This window comes from Muscardinus avellanarius (assembly GCF_963383645.1).
Source record: "Muscardinus avellanarius genome assembly, chromosome: 7".
Taxonomy (NCBI): domain Eukaryota; kingdom Metazoa; phylum Chordata; class Mammalia; order Rodentia; family Gliridae; genus Muscardinus; species Muscardinus avellanarius.
Window position 1 is genome coordinate 102,596,555 of NC_137793.1, and position 21,182 is coordinate 102,617,736.

Consider the following 21,182-nt stretch of genomic DNA (forward strand, 5'->3'; position numbering starts at 1 on the left):
CTCCCAAGTACTGGGATTACAAGTGTGTGCCACCAGGCCTGGTTGTAAGAACCAGTTTCTTGTGTCTGCTTTTCCTTAGGCTCTAAAATAATTCATCCAGAGATGCACAGACAGAGAACACAAAAAGTAATTTCTAACAAATGTTAATCAGCCTGCTGAGAGGCTATACTCTGCCATTCTCCAAGCCTTAAAACATGTGGTTAAAAATTCAGAGCCAGGCATGGTGGCGCACGCTTGTAATCCCAGCATTTGAGAGGCTGAGTCAGGAGGATCGTGTTTCAAGGACAGCTCAGCTATTTAGTGAGGCCCTCTGCAACTCAGTGAGACCCTGTTTCAAAATAAAGAATAAAAAATAGGGCTGGAAAAGAGCTAGGAGGTAGAATGGCCCTGGGTTCCATCCCAAGTACTGGAAAAAAAAAAATCAGTTTTTGTGAAAATAATGCAATGTATAGAAATATAACAAAGACAATGCTTGTCAAAGAGCCTTATACTCCCTGTATCAGACCTTCCTAGGGTTAATAAAACATACTACAGAACCACAGCCCAGATCTGCTTCTAGATAGGACTTTAAGGAGCCTGAACCCAGACAATGATTGAAGCTCTTGGAAAGTCTTTTACACACTAAAATTCAAGACACTGACGAGATAATGAACCTGAGCCTTGTACCCTGGTTATAACCACTTCTCTCTCAAATTTTAGCCTACATTATTTAATCCTGTAATCCTCAGGTTTCCAAAGTGGGCAAAACCATCCCATTGGAGGGGGAATTGTGCTGGAACAAAATACAGATCCATAAAAGAATGCAAATTTGTCGCTGCTTATCAATTTGTTCATTTGTCTAAACAAGGTAGATTTCCAGGAGGCGCTGAGTAATATATACAATTTTTTTAAAGGGGTGTTAAACCAAGTAAATTTGTGAATCCCAAAACGGAAATCCCATTTTTTTCTGCAATAAATAATCAGATAGAGCCAAATTTGTGTCAGATCTCTATGACAGCTAGATGTGGAAAGACAAACTGTTCAGGAGTGCATAATCTAGAGGTGAAATCGAAACAGAGCTCAACTATCTAAGGACATGAGCCTGAGGGAGATGTGACTCAGTTCTTTACTCAGATGACAGCCACATAGCAGCCAATTTACCTTCTTTGAGCTCAAAGTAACACAGATAATGCAAAATGAGTGACTTAGAATCATGAGATACCTTTAAACAATTTAATTCAGCAAAGAAAATGAGATTTAAAAGTAACAATACACTGCTCTCAAGTTGCCAAGTTTAAGATGATCTATATTAACATTTTAACTAAGACTGATAGAGCTAGAAAATGGACCCCAAACTAAAATATTCATGAAACGTTAAGTTATTCAATAAGCATTTTAATAAAATTTTGTTGGTGCATTATAACCATACATCATAGTGAGGTTTGGTGTAATAGAACACACATGCACCTAGCATCAGATGATTTCTTTGTATCTACCCAAGTGCTTTTCTTCTACCTCAGAGTTATACCACAGCCCTTTTTTACTTTTATTTTGAAACAGTGTCTCACTAAATTAGTACACAATGGACTCAGACTTGTGAGCCTCTGTTTCAGCCTCCTAGTACTAGCATTACAGGTGCGTGCCACCACACTCAGGTGTTCAGGTGCTTTTCCAGTGAATAAAACAGCCAGGTTTGGTGGAGCATGCCTGTAATCCCAGCTACTCAGGAGGCTAAGATAGGAGTATCCTAAGTTCAAGACCAGCCTGGACAACTTATCAAGACCCCATCTCAGAATATAAAAAAGGAATGAAAAGGGTGCTCAGGATGAAGTAGTGCCCTCGGGTTCAATCTCTAGTACCAGGAAACACACACACAAAAGCATCCAATGCCCTTTCCAGTTCATATTCCATTGGCTATGTTTTTCACACCATTTCCCTTCAATAATGCATCAGCACCCAAAAAGGTTTTGTCAGTAAGTGCCCTGGAAGAACACTACTCACAAAGTTTTTGAGATGCAAGTTGTATTGACTGGCCCCACAGCCTTCTGTCTTGACTTCTGAGACTCTCATTGATGAAATGCACTGCAGGGACAGCTTTATGCTGGGCATGTTTTAGCAGTTTTCCTGCCTTCATCCGATCTAGCTCTTGCACAACAACCCAGGGGATTATTAACACAAGCCTGTCAAAGCCTAAAAAGAAAAAAGACTTCTTAAAAGACAACAAATACATATTGAGCTACTAAATCAAATTACTGTAGAAGAAGTAAAAGTCCTTAAAGTATATAGTCCCTATCCTTAGGAAATTTACAATCAAGAGACAACAGCCGGGCGTGGCGCACGCTTGTAATCCCCGCGCTTGGGAGGCGGAGACAGGAGGATCGTGCAGGTTCGAAGCCAGCCGCACGCGCTGGCTTAAGAGACCCTGTTTCCAAATAAAAATATAAAATAGGTCTGGGAGTGTAGCCTGGAGGTAGAAGGGTTTCCAGGAACCCCAGTACCACAAAAAGAGAGAGGGAGGGGGGAAGGAGGGGGTGAGGGAGGGAGGGAAACAGACAGACAATACATAAAAAAATAGAAATTAAAAACAGGATACAGGCCAAGAGCATGCTAAAAATACATACTACTAAAGAACAAAGACTGAGTTAGGCAAACATGATTTCTACCATCAAGGTTTATAATGTAAATGATTTAACAATACACAAATGATTTTATTTTTTTTGTGGTATTGGGGATGGAACCCAGAGGCATTCTACCTCTGAACTACACCCCCAGCCCTATTTTATTTTATTTTGAAAGAGTGTCTCACTAGGTTGTGGAGGGTCTCACTATTTGCTAAGGCTGGCTGCAAACCTGTAATCCTCTTGTATCAGTCTCCCAAGTACTGGGACTATAAGCATGTGCCACCATGTCTGACACAAATAATTTTAAATTACAACAAAATGCAATTTTAACAAGTGAGTTTTAGATTGCTAGGTTGACCTATGTAGGATCCTTTTTACTTAAACTGATTGACATATATACATATATATGCTTAACAGTGTATCCAAATGGAGATGTATCGGTAAAGAAAAAAACCCATGTCACTCAATATAAAATATAACTTCAAGAAAATAAGAGCCTATAAATATTGTTATGCAAATACCTGTTATTTCTGTAGTCTTCAAGATTCTAACAAATTTAAGATGATTCATCAGAATATTTGTGTCAATAACAATTAGAAGCTTTTTGTCTGAAGCAGTATTCGCTAGAAAAAAGGAGTAAAGTTCTGATTTTATGACAATTGGTAATAAATGTATATAATAACTAAATTTTTGATATCATAGAAGCACAGAAAATTCTCTTAAGTTTAAAACCCCTCTATGTCTTATACTTAACTGTATAAGAGAATCAGTGGTTGGACTCTAAGCTACAGTCTATCTGGCCCACCACTGATTGCCATGTACATCTCTCCCCAGTTAACCAAAGGCCTTGGACAGACTTGTTTGGAGGAGAAAGGAGGCGGATGGTTGGTGGAGGGGACTCATTTAAGTCCAAATGAATAGAGAAGATAAGATATGAGTAAAGCTGAAATCCTGAGGACTTAGATCCAAGACTTTGAACAACTAGATAAGTGTTTTCCATAGCTTTCTTAAGAAATGCAAGTTCTTTAAATAAGAAAAACAAACTTGCTTTTACTCCAGTGCTTAAGGGAAACTCGAATAATCAATGTTTAATTATCTACCAGTAGAATATCATAAATTGATGATAGGATATGGTAAGTCATAAATTGACTTCTCTAGCAGTAGCTATGTTTCTGAATCTTGTCCTGCACCTCTGGTAGGTGTGCAAGAACAACTTAGTAATTAAGAGCTAATTTTAATATAATGAGTAAAATATCACTGAAAGGCTAAATATGTGAAAAATATATATACATATAATAATACTGGCTTTGTTATCTGGTAGGGCCCGTGTGAGGATCAGATCACTAATGCAGAGGCAAACACTTTGTAACCTGAATTGAATGTAACTGAATGTGCAATGTGAATATAAGCTAGCCCGACTAGCTTTGTCAACAGAACTCAAAGAGTATATTAACACATTTTCAACAGTCGTTTATCATTCTCTTCTAGTAGTAAAAATAACCAAAATTTTACTATATGAATCAGAAATCCATGAAGATAATGCCTCAAGAAGTCTGCCCTTATATCTGGTCATTAGCATTTTACATAGTTGGAATGTTAAAAGGTATGACTAAGAGCACAAGCAGAAGACCATGAGATTCACCAGGCACAGCAAGTCCAGGGCTGAATGCTTTCTCTCATATGGGAAGCTAGAGCAAAAAATAGGAAAAAAAGGTATCGATGATTGAGAAGAGTGACCAGGAGAATAGTGGAAAGGGATGGGGAGAGGGTGGTGGGGAGAAGAAAGGGAAGAGCTGATGAAAGAAACAGTTCACATAACGCTGTCCTATGTGTAAAGATATCGCTACCCACCTAACTGCTGGGTATATGGAGGGTGGGTAGGACCTGCAGGGACTCATAGCAAAAATCTATCAACAAAAGCATAAAAAAGATAAACCATAACTCTACTGCTTCTTGGTAAAAGAGCAAGAAAAAATATGTCTAACTGCCTAATAATGTAAGATATACAAATGATATAAATGATCAGACAAAATTTAGACCTGATTCGTGAGGCCAAAAGAAATGTACCAAATCATTTCAAGTGAGTATCGTTTTTCATCTAAATACTGTAAAAGCTGAACATTAACTCTTAGGAAAGCACAGGAGATCAGAAACATGCACGTGGCTATACCCGCAGAGGAATGCACATTGTCCTCCACTGTGTCGACTTCCATGCTCGTGAGCTCTCCCGAGGGCGGGACTACAGGCAAGTCCACAGTCTTCCCCACGCGTGCAGCATGAAGCTCTTCTACTATCTGCATCTAAGTTGTAAAAGACCCCAGTGAAAGATTTTGAGTTACTTACTCTGCAGATGAATAAGAGAAGAACGTAACTAATTAAGTCACCTGAGATAGTTTGTGGGAAGAAACATTTTACAAAAACATGGAGGCAGCATGGTAAAAAAAATAAAGGTTTATAGACATACACATAGTTTTTCTAAATAGTCCTTATTATCTCTGTAGCCTTAGGCAAGCAAAGTAGTTAACTATCTGGGTCTCAATTTACTTGCCTACAAGAAAGGAATATTAAACATCTACTTTCTCAGGATTTTTGTGACAAAAAAGTTATGTCAGCTCCTTGAATAGAGCCTAGTACACAGACATCAAAATAAGCTCATGCTCATTCCCAATCTCACTTCAAAGCACTTCAAGAGTCAACTCTATTTTGATGATGAGTGTTCATAAGATTTCTAATATTGTTTGTGAACCATCAAAAACACATATACAGATCTTAAGACCCTTGATATATTTTGATGTGAAGAAACAAAAATACAGTCCAGCATTAGAGTGAAAGTGAGAAACCTTCTATCAAAGGGCACTGACCCACAAGACAGAAAAACACAACTATCACAAATAAAAAGCTATCACTGGGCATGGTGGCACATGCCTGTAATTCCAGTAATTCAGCCATTTAGTGAGGCCCTGCAACTTAGTAAAACTCTATTTCAAAATAAAAGACTAAAATAGAATTGAGGGTGTAGCTCAGAGATAGAATGCCCCTGGGATCAATCCCCAGTACCACAAAGAAATAAAAGTAACACAGGGAAAAGCCAGGTGCTATATGCTTAAATGCAATACTTGGGAAACGGACACAGAAGGATCATAGGTTTTAGGCTAACCTAAGCAATTTAGCAAGGCCCTCCATAACTTAGTGAGACTCTGTCTCCAAATAAAAAAATAAAATAGGGCTGGGGGTAAAACTTGGGGGTAGAATGCCCCTGAGTTCAATCCCAAGCATCACACACACAAAAATAATAATAAAGACAGAAAAAGCTATCAAGCCAGCATGGTAGTGCACACCTATCATCCCAGTGCTTAGGAGACTGAGAAAGGAGGATAACAGGTTTGAGGCCACCCTCATCAACTTAGACCCTGTTTCAAAATAAATAAAATAGGGCTGGTTGTAGCTAGAGGTAGAACACTCAATCTCTAGACAGACAGACAGACAGACAGACAGACGAAACACAGACACACAGACACACACACACACACACACACACACTTTCTCTCTCTCTCTCTCTCTCTCTCTCTCTCTCTCTCTCTCTCAATATATAGCTTAAATAGAAAAATACAAAATGTTCTGTGAATCTAACTTTAATTTGGGGGCACAGAACATAAAATTCTATCTAATAATTCTATGAGGGTTAATCAAGAGATTCTAGCTAGGAAATGAGGCACTAAATAAAATATTAAACACTCATTTTCATTGAATAATAATTTCATCTTATTGCTATGTAAAAATATAAAGCAAAAACACATTAACATCCTAACACATCTTGGCATCCCTAGGCATACACATGCAAAAGCATGATAGCATTAAAGTGAAATTCAGACAACGGGTGAGCCACAGGCTCTATATATTTTCAAAACAGTTTAGCCTATTAGAAACAAAGGCAAAAAGGTAATCAAGTAAATGTAATTACTTTTTCCAGATAGTTTTTGAAGATTTCATAAAAATCTACATATTGATTTAAGAAGAGACTTATTTTCATATTATAATTTTTACAGGTGCTTTACTAAAAGTAAAAATTGTTTGATTGAATTAAAAATACTCAAAATAAGTGAGTACATCAGTAACCTCTTGATCTGTATCTTGAATACTCTCAGGTGGAGGTGAAGAACATGTTACTTCAAAACTCTGAAATGAAAAGTAATTTTATTAGTTAAAAATAAAGCATATAACTAGAGTAGTGTTTTTCAGCACTAGCACTATTAATCATGGAGGTTGGTAATACTATACTATAGGGGCTATCCTGGGCATTGCTGAATACTTAGCACATCCCTGGACTTTACCCACTACATGTCAGCATTACTACCCACCTACCTCTAATCTTGACAATCAAAACTGTTTCCAGACATTGCCAAATGTCCCACAAGGGGCAAAATTGCTTCCACACAAGAAACCACACCCCAACATAGAAAAGACCCACTCTATCAAGTCATGCAATGTGGAGAAATTCTTTAGGCTTTATTCCTTAACATAGACAGCCCTAAAAGTACTCATATTCAGTATTAAAACTATATGCCACCCTAAGAAATAGAAAGAACCATGATAAAGATAAGCTGGCATTCAGAGGAAGAAAATTTTCACCTGGAAGTCACTGAGCCATCTCTAAAGTGACACTACAGGACAACAAAGGGAATTGGAGGACTGCAGTGGGGATAAGGAGAAAAGGCTGAACATGCCCTGTGTTTTGTGTGATATATGGTTACATCATATGTGGTTACAGCACAAGAGATTTGTGTTTTATTTATTTTTCCTCCAACAGAGATCAAAAACCTTTCTATAAATTCCAACTCTGTACCAACACTTCTGCTGGACTGGATGAATCCTTACTAACCCTGCCTCACAGGTGATAGGCCGCTCAGCAAAAGCATTCTGCAACCAAGTCACCTCCTAAGAACTGTTCAAGAAAACTCCAAACTCCTACCTATTTTATAGGAAACTATCTATAGTGTAAATTATACACCCTCTTTAAACAAGTATGCCATATGCAAAAATGCTTTCCCTAACTTTCCAACATCAAACCTCACATGATATAACTCCATTCACATCACACACGAGCCCATGATCATGAGATTCAAAATATCTTCTCTATTTTAAATTTTAGATGTCTTTAAGGTTTTCTTAAATTGAGAAGTCTCAAGCAAGTCTAGCCATTATTGTCAGACTCCCTGCGACTCCTGACATCTAAGTCTTACTCTCTTCTTGAAGCCATACTACCCTTTGCTCTCTGACTACAGTCCACGTCCAGGGACTTCAGTGAATTCTCTCACCCAACAATCTGTTAGTGGGCATTTAACCGTTTGCCTTCCCTGCCCAGCTTTATTAAATGGATTAAGATTAAAGCCTCCCCTGGCAATTTCAAAAGGGAATTGATTCAGTGAGGATAATGGTTTTATCTACCAAAGGGATTTCTAAAGGGGAAAATGTGATTATCTTGCTTTCTTGGTTATCTTTCAGTAGCTCTCTTCCATCCAGAGGAATACAAAATAAAATGCCAGCCTTTCCCATGAGACACAGAATGGTCCTGTCTGGACCCTGGTGTCCATCCAGCTTCTCCTCTAAAATTCTCTACACATCTTCCCTCTACCACACGGACCCTCTGAGGTGCCCACATGCCTTCTGGTCAACCTCGGCCCTCACACGCGCAGGCTCTCTTTCCCGCAGAGGGCCCTTGTTCCTTTCCACGTGTCCTTCAAGCAAAGCCTAAGAATCTCTACTTCAGTGAGCCCTGAGAGATTGAAACTACGCCACATCTAGCTCTTAGGGCTGATAGTTTCTTCACTAAAGTGCAATTACGTTCCCTGCCTCCCTTGGAACTTTTCTAGGGTAAAAATCCTCTTACTCATCTCTCAAATGACTAGCACCTAAAAAAGTATCTGATACATAAGAGCCACCTTTAACTAATGTTTGATAAATGAATGGATTTCTATATCCCAGAGTTGTAAGGGTTAAATGGGATTCTGTTTTTTAATCTTTCTTTTTCTCTTTTTTTTTTGGGGGGTGGTGGTACTGGGGATGGAAGCCAGGGGCTTTCTACCTCTGAGCTACACACCCAGCCCTATTTTTTTTTTTTTTTTTGAAACAGGGTCTCACTGAGTTGCAAAGGGCCTCACTAAGTAGCTGAGACTGGCCACAATCTGTGATTCTCCTATCTCAGCTTCCCAAACTCTGGGATCACAAGCAAACACCACCACACCTGGCTCAGAACATTAATTTTTGATGGGGTAGAGGTACAGGTTTGGCAATTTGAGAAATTTCTCTATCAAAGGATTACAAAATCTAAAAAAGAAAAAAGGTTATTTTCTCTTAAAGAAAGCATAACAAGAGCCAGGCTTGTGTCACCATGCCTGGGCAACCTCAACTACTTAGTGAGGCCCTCTGCAACTTAGTGAGAGCCTGTTTCAAAATAAAGAATAAAAAACTGCCGGGTGTGGTGGTGCACACTTGTAATCCCCGTGCTTGGAAGGCGGAGTCCAGAGGATTGAGCAGGTTCGAAGCCCCTTGTTGGCTTAAGAGACCCTGTTTCCAAATAAAAAATATATATAAAATAGGTCTGGGAGTGTAGTCTGGAGGTAGAAGGGTTTCCAGGAACCCCAGTACCACCAAAAAAAAAAAAAAGAGTATATCCAAAGACTATTACCATAACTCGTACATTACATAACTTATAAAACCCTGGCAGAGTCTACCAGACTCTTTTTCAAAGGACTTCTTAACACACAGTCCCATCCCATGTATTATGTATGGATCCTTGCTACTTGCCAGGATACCTTCCCAAGGAAGCTGGAATTTAAAAAATAAAACACCACATACCTCATGACTACATTTGAACCATCCCTCTGATTATGATCAGTAACAGAGACAACTAAAACCTGACTACGTTAAATTTCTCTACTAAAATCAAATTCCTCGCATTGTACCACCTTACCTGGGTAATGTTCTCCTTAGAACCTGAGCCATTACTTTCTTGATGCTCAGGATGGCATTTTCCTTTCCACTCATGAATGGTCGGCTTATATGTGGAATCTGAAAGGAAGTGTCCAGTTTGGTGCCTGGTCAGACTGAATGAAACCTGGGCTCTTTCCAGGCATTCTTTTGCTTCCTGCTTGGTCTCTGACTTATTACAACCATTTTCTTCTGCAAATTTCTGGAGGCTATTACAAGATTTTACTGGGATTTTGAAGCTTATCTTCTTTCTAGATTCAAAGGTGTCCTTAATTATCTTTCTGGAATGATAATCCTGAGAAGACTGATTTTTCTTGCATTTCTCCAAGACGTGTTTTTCAGGATGGTTGCTGAGCTTGCTGGCTATTTCCTTCTTGAGTTCTTTCACCTTCTCTCTCTGGGCAAGCACGTGAGGCCACTTCTTTTCCTGTACCTGACCAGCTTTACGCTTCACTTCTCTGGCAGTTTTAGGATTGCCAAGGTTTTTAATTCCATGGTCAATATTACTCCCAACAATTGTCAATTTAATATCTTTACCCTCTTTTTTAGTTCCAGTTGAAGAAGGACTTTGTGAAAAAACTTGATTATCATTTGAACATGATGCATCTTGAAGTTTACCAGGTCCATGGGATAAAGAATTGATTTTTGATCTCTTTCTGGGCGTGTCAACTTCTACATTCAATCTGTAAAGCCGCATAGAAATTTAGGTTACATAACAATTATAAAATAGTGCAGAGTGAGACTTGTGTTAGGGATGAGACTGGGCTCCCCTTAACGTCATAAAAAATAAGAGATAATTTACTGAAGAATAAAGTGGAAAGAAATACTGAACAGATGATGTTGCAGCCATTGGTTACAGTTTTATATAATACTAAACAATCTAAATTCCAAGTGGATTAAACATGTGAGTGTAAAATTATTATTGTTATTGTTGTTGTTGCTATACTTATTAAATCTTTAATAACTAGAAAAGAAAAAAGGAATATTTATTTTGGAGGGGGGATGCTAGGGATTGAGCCCAAGGGCATTCTACATCCCAGCTATACCCCCAACTTTTTTTTTATTTTGAAACAGGGTCTCACTAAGTTTCTGAGGTTGGCCTTAAGATCGTTCTGTCTCAGCCTCCCAAGTACTGGGATTACAAGTGTTGCTATGATTTGACTACTAATAGAGAACTTTCTAACTTAACAACAGTGGGATAGATAATGAAGGAAAACAGTGGACTGTATGTGACTAAAGTTTAGCACATTAAAGGAGTAAAAGAGCTGGGAGACAGTATCTGCCAATACAGAACTTACTAGCCATAGCAGATGAAAAGCTAATCAAAAGGGTACTAACAGCTGGGCGTGGTGGTGCACACTTGTGATCCCAGCACTCTGGAAGCTGGGAGAGGAGGATTGCTGTTCGTGGACAGCCTCGGCTACTACTTAGTGAAGCCCTTTGCAACTCAGTGAGACCGTTTCCAAATAAAGAATAAAAACTAGGACTGGCAGTGTAGCGCAGAGGTAGAATGCCCCTGGGGTTCCATCCCCAGTACTGCAAAAAAAAAAAAAAAAAAAAACCTAAAATTCTAAGATAAGTCATAAATAGAAAATTATTGAAAAAGAGCCTGGCTAATACACATTTGAGAAAATTTGACTTTCTTATAATCACAGACATGCACCGGGCGTGGTGGCGCACGCTTGTAATCCCCGTGCTTGGGAGGCGGAGACAGGAGGATCACGCAGGTTCGAAGCCAGCCGCACTGGCGTAAGAGACCCTGTTTCAAAAATATAAAAAAAATATAGGTCTGGGAGTGTAGCCCGGAGGTAGAAGGGCTTCCAGGAACCCCAGTACCACCCAAAAAAAAAAAAAAATCACAGACATGCTACTTAAAATAATAACATTTTTTAATCACATTAGAACAGCTTTTAAAGTAAGATTAAATATTGGCAAGGGGCTGAAAAAGAGCCCTTCTCCTATGTTGCTGGTAGATGTGCAAAATGATCTGACAGTTCTCCAAAGGATTTTGACAATATAAATTAAAAGCTTAGAAATGTTTAAATGTTTTGATTCCTCAGTAATGTGTATCTCATACAACAGCACACTTAGTGAACAAACATGGGTTTCAGGCATGCCGGGTATTACTGAAAGCACTTAGCACACCAAACGCAAAAGCCAAATAGTAATTCTGAATATAAACTGAGGTCTCCGGCCATACCACCTGGAACGCGCCTGATCTCATCCGAATATAAACTGAGGCCACGCTGAACTTAAAAGCATCTGTAGAATAAATTATAGTCTCAAAAGAACGCAATGATATTATCTCTTCTTCCTTCTGAAACTACACAAATAAGTCAAAGGAGATAGGTATATCAATCAAAAATCTATTTACATTTTATCCTTGTATATATGGATGCAACATCAGGGGCTAAAAAAGATGTGCCCTGCCGGGCGTGGTGGCACACGCTTGTAATCCCCGTGCTCAGGAGGCAAAGACAGGAGGATGGCGCAGGTTTGAAGCCAGCCGTGTTGGCTTAAGAGACCCTGTTTCCACATAAAAAAAAAAGTATAAAAATAGGTCTAGGTCTAGAAGTGTAGCCCGTGGGAGTGTAGCCAGAGGTAGAAGGGCTTCCAGGAATCCCAGTACCACCAAAAAAAAAGATGTGCCCTTCAGCACAGCGACAAGTCAAGTAGTGTTTTAGAATTTCAAATAAATTAAAAAGGCCGGGCGTGGTGGCGCACGCTTGTAATCCGCACACTTGGAAGGCAGAGACGGATCGCGCAGGTTCAAAGCCAGCCTCACACGCTGGCTTAGGAGACCCTGTTTCCAAATAAAAAATATAAAATATGTCTGGGAGTGTAGCCCGGAGGTTGAAGGGCTTCCAGGAACCCCAGTACCACCAAAAACATAAAAATAAAATAAATTAAAAAGGACAGTATAAAGGCATTAAGATATAGTACAAAAAATTTAGCAAGTGATACCCAACATAACATGAAATCAGTGATAGCATATACTTCGATAAGACAAAAGTAAACAGATGATATCATAAGAAAAAACAGAAGATACAAAAGAAAACTTGAAGTCAGAAGGTTTTTTTTGGTCTTTGTATTTTGCCTTTAGAAGATGTTAACCGAGACTGGGATGCAGAGCATATATTTAATGCCATTTTATTTTCCCGTAACTCTCTGCAGAGCACATTATACTTATCACATTTAGGGACCCCCATGAGTGGCAAGATTTTTATTTATTTATTTATTGCAGTACTGGGGATGGAACCCAGGGGCATTCTACTTCTTAGCTACATCCCCAACCCTATTTTTCTTTCTTTATTTTGAAAGAAGGTCTCATTAAGTTGCAAAGGGCCTCAATAAGCAGCTGAGGCTAGCCACAAACCATGATTTTCCTGTATCAGCCTCCCAAATGGTGGGATTACAAGTGTGAGCTAACACGCCTGGCTGGCAGAACTTTTTTTCTTTTTTCTTTTTTGGTGGTACTGGGGTTCCTGGAAGCCCTTCTACCTCCGGGCTACACTCTCAGACCTATTTTTATACTTTTTTATTTGGAAACAGGGTCTCCTAAACCAGCGCATACGGCTGGCTTTGAACCTGCGCGATCCTCCTGTCTCCGCCTCCCAAGCATGGGGATTACAAGCGTGCGCCACCACACCCAGCGTAGGACTTATTTTTTAACGACAAAATTCTCTGAAATTTTTACTTAAAGAATACAGCAATTAGAGAAAAATAACTTTTACTACTCCTACTCCAACTTTTACTACCTCCCAAGTTCTCTTGTTGCCATTGAACACTGGCTAATGAATGCTTCTATGAGCTGTATCAATTTAGTAAGCTACATATTCTGTTCACAGGTAATAGAGATAACTTGTCTATAATTTCTAAGAGCCTCATAGCTTCCCTATTAGCATAGGAAGTAAAGTTACATATTTTATAATCGTGGGCCCAAATCAATAAACTGCATGAGATAAAAATCTACATTTTATTTAAATGTCATTTACAAAATAGAGTTTTGGCACTTTTATGCTCAGCTTTTTCTTAAACTTATAGTAATACTAAAAAATTTGATAATCCTTATTTGTGATATAACTAAAAATATATGCATGGAAACAGTAGTAATCAAAGTAAATAAAAGATTTTCCAACTCTAAAAATTTAGTATCATAATCCTAAGCCAAAAATGATAAAATAAAATAATAAATAAATACTTTAATTAAAAAATTTTTTTTGCGGGTCTGGGATGGAACCCAGGGGCATTTGACCTCCGAGCCACACCCCCTGCCCTATTTTTATTCTTTATTTTGAAACAGGGTCTCACTGAGTTGCAGAGGGCCTCACTAAGTAGCTGAGGCTGTCCGCGAACCGCGATCCTCCGGTTTCAGCCTCCCAAATGCTGGGATTAAAAGCGTGCGCCAACACGCCCAGCTTAAAAATAAAAATTTAATTAGAAATAAAATAATCAAGAAAAAGGGGAAATTTACCTTTTCAGTTCTTGTCTTCTTTTTATATTACAGTACTGAATATCTGTATGATTTGATTTCTGAAACAAAAAAAAAAACTATCACTTAGAAAATATTCATTGTGCAGTGGCACTGTCATTATTGGGAAAGAAGACTGGGAGATCATATTTTGTTTCATAAGTATGTGTTGGTGAATAGGCTGATATAATTTTCTTAATCCTCCTCATCTGCTTGTAGAACAGATATTACTATCATCCTTCTTTTACAGATAAAGTATAAACAAAGCCAGGTATCTTTCTCAGTATCACAGAGCAAGTCAGCAGCAGAGTTATGATTTGAAACCAGACCCAGCCAACGCTCTACTCTTTCACCCTGTCTCTCTATGTACTTGAGGGATAGAAGGCCAAGACAAGGAAGCAGAGAGCTAGAAAGGCTAGGTACAAATAATCCAGTGTAAGGACATAACGTAAAAATAATGTAAGTGTCAAAGCAAAAGAGTTAATAAATACTAAAAGAATTCAAAACAACAACCTTAAAAGACGGAAGGTGCCTGGCACGGTGGCGCACGCTTGTAATCCCAGCATTCGGGAGGCTGAGACAGGAGGATCACAGTTTTTTGGACAGCCTCAGCTACTTAGTGAGGCCCTTTGCAACTCAGTGAGACCCTGTTTCAAAATAAAGAATTAAAAATTAGGGTTGGGTGTGTAGCTTGGAGGTAGAATGCCCCTGGGTTCCATCCCCAGTACTGCAAAAAAAAAAAAAAAAAGATGGAAGGTACCCAAGTAAAAGAGTGAACAAAATAATACTAATAATTGAAAGATAGCAGGCACCCAGACACAGTGGTGCATACGCAATCCCAGCTACTTGGGAGGCTGATACAGGAAGATCACACATTTGAAGCACCTAGGAAACCTAGTGAGAAACTATCTCAAAATAAAAAATAAAAAGGGCTGGGGCTATAGTTTAGTGGTAGGGTGTCCACAGGTTCAGACAGTAACACACACACACACACACACACACACACACACACACACACACACATCTGGATGCAGTGGCATATGGCTAGAATCCCAGTAGCTGAGAGGATCACAGGTTTGAAGCCAGCATGTGATAATTTAGTTAGACTCTGTTTCAAAACAAAAATAGCCAGGCATGGTAGCGCATGCTTGTAATCCCTGGCGCTTGGGACGCGGAGACAGGAGGATCATGCAGGTTCGAAGCCAGCCTCGCTGGCTTAAGAGACCCTGTTTCGAAATTTTAAAAAAGTATAAAATAGGTTTGGGAGTATAGCCTGGAGGTAGAAGGGTTTCCAGGAACCCCAGTACCACCAAATAATAAAACAATAAAAAATAAATAAAAATAAAAACAGGGTCTGAGAGTGTAGCTCAGAAATAGAATGTCCCTGGGTTCACTGGCCAGTACCACCAAAAAAAAGAAAAAGAAAAAAAAAAGACAAAGATGATAATGAATGATATAAACTCAGCAGAGAGAAAATAAAACAATCTAGCTAGAATTGAGACACTTTCAAGAAAGAATACAAAAATAAAACTGAATAGATTTAAGTATAAACAAATTTAAGAGAGCCCTGAGTGACACACTAAGCAGTGAATGAATATCTTTCTGCAAAGGAGAAATGTAACGATATTAAAGAGAATGGGAGCCAGGCATGCTAGTGCACACTGTAATCCCAGTACTCGGGAGGCTGAGACAGGAGGATCGCAGCTTCACAACTAGCCTCAGCAACTTAGTGAGGCCCTCTACAACCTAGTGAGGAGGAGGAGGAGGAGGAGGGGGAGGAGGGGGAGGAGGAGGGGGAGGAGGAGGAGGAGGCGCCACGCATGGTGGTGCATGCTTGTAATCCCGGTACTTGGGAGGCTGAGACAGGAGGATTGCAGGTTTGAAGCCAGCCTCAGCCATTTTGTGAGGCTTTCAGCAACTTAGAAAGACCCTGTTATCAAACAAAAAATAAAATTGGTCTGGGGATCTAGCTCAGAAACAAGATAAAAGGAAACTGCAAGAAAAAAGAAAAAATCCCCAAGAAAATTATCTGTGAAGTATTTAGGTGAAACTTTTGTAGATTTCAAGAAGCTCCTTAAAAAGTCTGAAAGCCGGGCGTGGTGGCGCACGCTTGTAATCCCCGCACTTGGGAGGCAGAGACAGGAGGATCGCGCAGGTTCGAAGCCAGCCGCGCTGGCGTAAGAGACCCTGTTTCAAAATTATAAAAAAATAGGTCTGGGAGTGTAGGCCGGAGGTAGAAGGGCTTCCAGGAACCCCAGCACCACCGGAAAATAAGCCAAGCGTGGTGGTGCATACTTGTAATTCCAGTATTCGGGAGGCTAAGATAGGAGGATTGCAGGTTCGCAACCAGCCTCAGCTACTTGATGAGGCTCTTTGCAACTTAGTGAGGCCCTGTTTCAAAATAAATTTAAAAGAAAACAATAGGGCTGGGGATATACCTCAGAGGTCGAATGCCCCTGGGTTCAACCCCTGGTACCACCAAAAAAAAAAGTCTGAAAATAGCAAGGAGCCAGGCATGGTAGTACATGCTTGTAATTCTGGTACCTGGGAGGCTGAGACAGGAGAATCACAGGTTTGTAGGCAGCCTCAGCAATTTACTGAGGCTCTCAGCAACTTAGTGAGACCTTGTTTCCAAATAAAAAATAAAATAGTCTGGGAGTATAGCCAAAATTCTATCCTCAGTACCACAAAAAAATAAATAACTAATCCCAGTACTTGGGAGGCCCAGATAGGAGGACTGAAGGTTTGAGGCCAGCCTCAGCAACTCATGTGAGACCCTCAACAACTTAGCAGGAGACTCTAATTCAAAACAAAAGAGAGGGGTAGCTTAGACGCAGAACGCACGTGTACCCGCATCCACCCGAGGGCTCCATTCCCAGGAGTTCTGGTGTTCAAGTAGCTGAGGCAGGAGGAGAGCCCGAGTCTCAGAGCTCAAAGCAGCCTGGGCAACACACTGAGAGGCCTTCAGAACTAAGCAAACAAGCAACCTTAACATAAATAACTTTGACTTAGTTACGGTAGTTACGGTATTTACATACTCACCAGTTTTCTCTTTCCTGATGAAACTGATCTCACTGAGTAAGTCGAAGTGGTACGACTTGCTGAGGTTTTCTTCTTGTTCTTGACCTGAGAATGCCATTGCGGGGGGGAGAGGCACAAACTAGAGCACAGTGTAAAAGGCAGTGTGTCGTCATGATTATAAACTGACGTTCCCATTAAATACAGCCCTAGGGAGAAACACTCGCTGGACATGGCGATGCACGCCTGTAATCCTAGTACTTGGGAGACTGAGACGAGAGGATCGCAGGTTCAAGGCCAGCCTAGAAATTTAGCTAGGTCCTGATTAAAAATAAAATGGGGCTGAGGGCGTAGCTCAGAGGTGGAATACCCTGGGAGTCAATCCCCAGTACTGTCAAAAAAAAAAAAGAGAGAGAGAGGTATTTAAAGATATAAAGACATATAAACTTTGGTGAGAAGGGAGATTTAACTGGAAGGAAGATTCAATGAGACATCAGAAGCCCTGGGTGCTCACTGGAGATGAGATGGTCCAGGTGAACCAGCAGGACACCTGACAGCGCAGATAAAAGTTCTGTGACAGAGTGCGCGCATTGCAAGTGTACCACCTGGGGTTCAATCCCCAGCTCCAAAAAGTTAATAAAAGAAAAAATAAAAATTAAAAAAATTAAGAAAAAAAGAACAACAAAAATGCCTTTCAAATGTGTTATTGTCATAGTGACATTGTCATAGTGAGAATCTATCTTCTACAAAGCAATATATATATATTATATATGATATATATGATATATGTGATATATATGATATATATGATATATATTATATATATTATATATATATATATATTCTATTGTTTTTCTTTGGGTCTTACATTCAACAGATCAAGGACAAACTTGTTTGGAGTATCTATCATGTACCAAAGGCAAACTAGACAGTGGACGGAGATTAATGAAAAATAATAAAGTTCCTGCCTCCAGAAAGGCTGAAATCTAGTGCAGAAATTTAGGAATATACAAGTAATATATTTAGCATATCCGATGATGCTATGGAATAAAGTAAAGCGGAGAAAGGGTACATAAAAGGTTGGGAGATGGAAGTGAAAGGATCTGTATTTTTTTTTTTTTTGGTGGCACTGGGGTTCCTGGAAGCCCTTCTACCTCCGGGCTACACTCCCAGACCTATTTTTACATTTTTATTTGGAAACAGGGTCTCCTAAGCCAGCGCGCGCGCGGCTGGCTTCAAACCTGCGCGATCCTCCTGTCTCTGCCTCCCAAGCGCGGGGATTACAAGCGTGCGCCACCACGCCCGGCGAGGATCTGTAATTTTTAAAGGAAGTGGTCACAAAAGATCACATTGAGCTGGGCTGGTGGCGCACGCTTGGAATCCCAGCACAGAGGCGGAGACAGGAGGCTCAAGGGTTCAGTTAGTCTCAGCTACTTAGGGAGGACCTATGCATTTAGGGAGACCTTTCAAAATGAAGAATAAAGTAAGGCTAGGGGTGCAGCTCAGAGGTAGAACGTCCCTGGGTTCAACCACAGCACCAGAAAAGAAAACAAAAGAAAGCTGACAGAATTTGCTAATGCATGGACGCAGGTAAAGGATGACCGACCACAGGGTTTGGGCCAAGTAACTGAAGGAATGGGACTGCAACTTACTAAATTGGAAAAACAGAGCCTGGCACTTAAGGTAAGTGTAAGAAGGTGGGGATGAGCCAACAAAGGACTCTAAGAAGCAGTCCTCAGCAGAGGAAAAGCCAGCAGAGTGTGCTGCTCAAAAGCCATGTAAGAAAGTGCTTCTAGGAGAAGCAGAAGCAGCTGTGACAACTACTGATGACAGGTGAAGGCCAGTGAGCTCTGAGAACTGACCGAAGGGCCTAGCAACATGGAAAGCATTACTAGCCTTGAAGAGCGCAGATCTGGGAAAAGTGACAAGAAAAAGTGTGATGAGAGTCCGTTTAAGACAGAATGGGAAGAAACAGCAAACAGCGTGCTCATTATGAACCCGAAGGGGGGAGGGGTAAATCAAGGACACAGGAATACCGTACAACCATTCTCCAGGTTTCCTTTCAACCATTCTCCAGGTTTCCTTTCTTTCTTTCTTTCTTTTTTTTTTTTTTTTTTGGTGGTACTGGGGTTCCTGGAAGCCCTTCTACCTCCGGGCTACACTCCCAGACCTATTTTTACTTTTTTTTTTTAATTTGGAAACAGGGTCTCCTAAGCCAGCACGCGCGGCTGGCTTCGAACCTGCGCGATCCTCCTGTCTCTGCCTCCCAAGCGCGGGGATTACAAGCGTGCGCCACCACGCCCGGCTCCAGGTTTCCTTTCTAATTCTACCTGGGAGACTAGATTATTGGTCAGAAAGTTAATAAATAAGTGATGAACAAACACCAAAAAGTGCAATGATATCCTGAATACTTCACCCAGGCCGTTAGGAAGTCTTACTCTAACTTGCTACCAAAAAAAACCAAAAGCCCACTTCTTTGGTGACTATTCCCATTCCCATACTAGTCTCTCACTTGGACAGTAATGCAGCAATAACACCCAAGTCTCATCACGAACTATACAGACTATTCAAAGAACATATAATAGAACTACGGGGTCTTCTGTTTGCTTGCTTTGGTTTATCAGTCATTTTGCAGTCTTGTTTCCTGAAACAATACCCTCCAAATTAATGAGATATCCTAAGTTTCATCTGCCAAAATACTTCTTAAAGGCAGTATGCTGAGACTAGACAAAGGACCACGGTGAGCATGGCCTCCTTGCCATTAGCCCCATTCCTCACGTAGCACTGGTCATTAAGATTAAGGGTGTGATCCGAGCCAACACTGAGAAAATGGAGGAAGGAAAAGATGTGGAACAGGGTCTAAATGATGAGTTATGATGATGACGGTGAGGATTTAGGGGACTTGGAACTGATGTGAAGGCGTAGGCAAATTCCTCTGTGGAGAAACTGGAACTCTTCTACACTGCTGGTGGGACTGCAAATTAGTTCAGCCACTATGGAGAACAGTCTCAGATCCACCATATGATCTGGCTATACCACTCCTGGGTATCTTTCCAAAGGGGCCCAAATCAGAACACGACAGTAACATATGCATACCCATGTTCATAGCAGCGCAATTCACAATAGCCGAGTTATGGAACCGACCTAGGTGTCCATCAACAGATGAATGGATTACAAAATTATTTGATGGAATTCTATTCAGCAATAAAAAACAGGCTGGGCGTGGTGATGCATGCTTGTAACTCCCAGCATTCGGGAGGCGGAGACAGAATGACTGGGTTCAAAAACAGCCTCAGCTACTTAGCAAGGCCCTTCGCAACTCAGTGAGACCCTGTTTCAAAACTAAAAAGACTAAAAAGTAGGGCTGGGGGGTGTGGCCCAGAGGTAGAATGCCCCTGGGTTCCTCCCCAGTATCACAAAAATAAATACATAAAAATAAAAAACAAAATTATGTCAAATAAAAAATAAATATAAAGAACAATATTACGTCATTTGCAAAAAAAAAATGGAAGGATCTGGGGGAACATTAAGTGAGATTAGCCAGTCACAGAAAGTGAAGGAAGATATGTTTTCTCTAATATATGTATGCTAGGGAGTAAATGAGATACCAGAAGGACTCCAGATAACGAAGAGGAAACCTCAGTGGAGCCAGGAAGGTGGTCTAAGGGAAGGGGAGAGGGAAAAGTGAGATTCATTAATGGAAATATTACCATTGACTCTGTGTACATGTGAAAATACCACTGTCGATCTCAGTACTCTGTATTAGGAAAGGGGGAGATGGGGAGGTAGGGGCACCAAGAGCAAGCGCATGTATGTCACTGTCAACATGATTTACATTATGATGTGAGACTATAATACACCAATAAAAGCATACTAAAAAACTCTTTTCCTGCCAGGCGTGGTGGTGCACGCTTGGGAGGCTGAGACAGGAGGATCACAGGTTCGAAGCCAGCCTCAGCTACTTAGTGAGGCTCTCAGCAAATTAGTGAGACCCTGTTTCCAAATAAAATATAAAATAGGTCTGGGAGTATAGCCCGGAGGTAGAAAGCCTCTGGGTTCCACCCCCAGTACCACAAAAAAAAAAAAATTATTTTCCTCTAAGTAAG

The 21,182-nt window shown here is 40.3% G+C and overlaps 1 protein-coding gene across 1 annotated transcript in view; it reads right to left on the reverse strand.

Moving 5' to 3' along the window:
• Positions 1-21,182, reverse strand: part of SWT1 (SWT1 RNA endoribonuclease homolog) — a gene marked incomplete at both ends in the record, with an annotated part of 80,364 nt that overhangs the window by 58,673 nt on the left and 509 nt on the right. The window contains 8 exons of the mRNA XM_080698751.1: positions 1,981-2,169; positions 3,122-3,223; positions 4,771-4,900; positions 6,717-6,776; positions 9,571-10,270; positions 14,062-14,120; positions 17,101-17,218; positions 18,969-18,988. Of these exons, the coding sequence (XP_080554877.1) occupies positions 1,981-2,169; positions 3,122-3,223; positions 4,771-4,900; positions 6,717-6,776; positions 9,571-10,270; positions 14,062-14,120; positions 17,101-17,218; positions 18,969-18,988 (1,378 nt within the window). The remainder of the gene's footprint in view (positions 1-1,980; positions 2,170-3,121; positions 3,224-4,770; positions 4,901-6,716; positions 6,777-9,570; positions 10,271-14,061; positions 14,121-17,100; positions 17,219-18,968; positions 18,989-21,182) is intronic.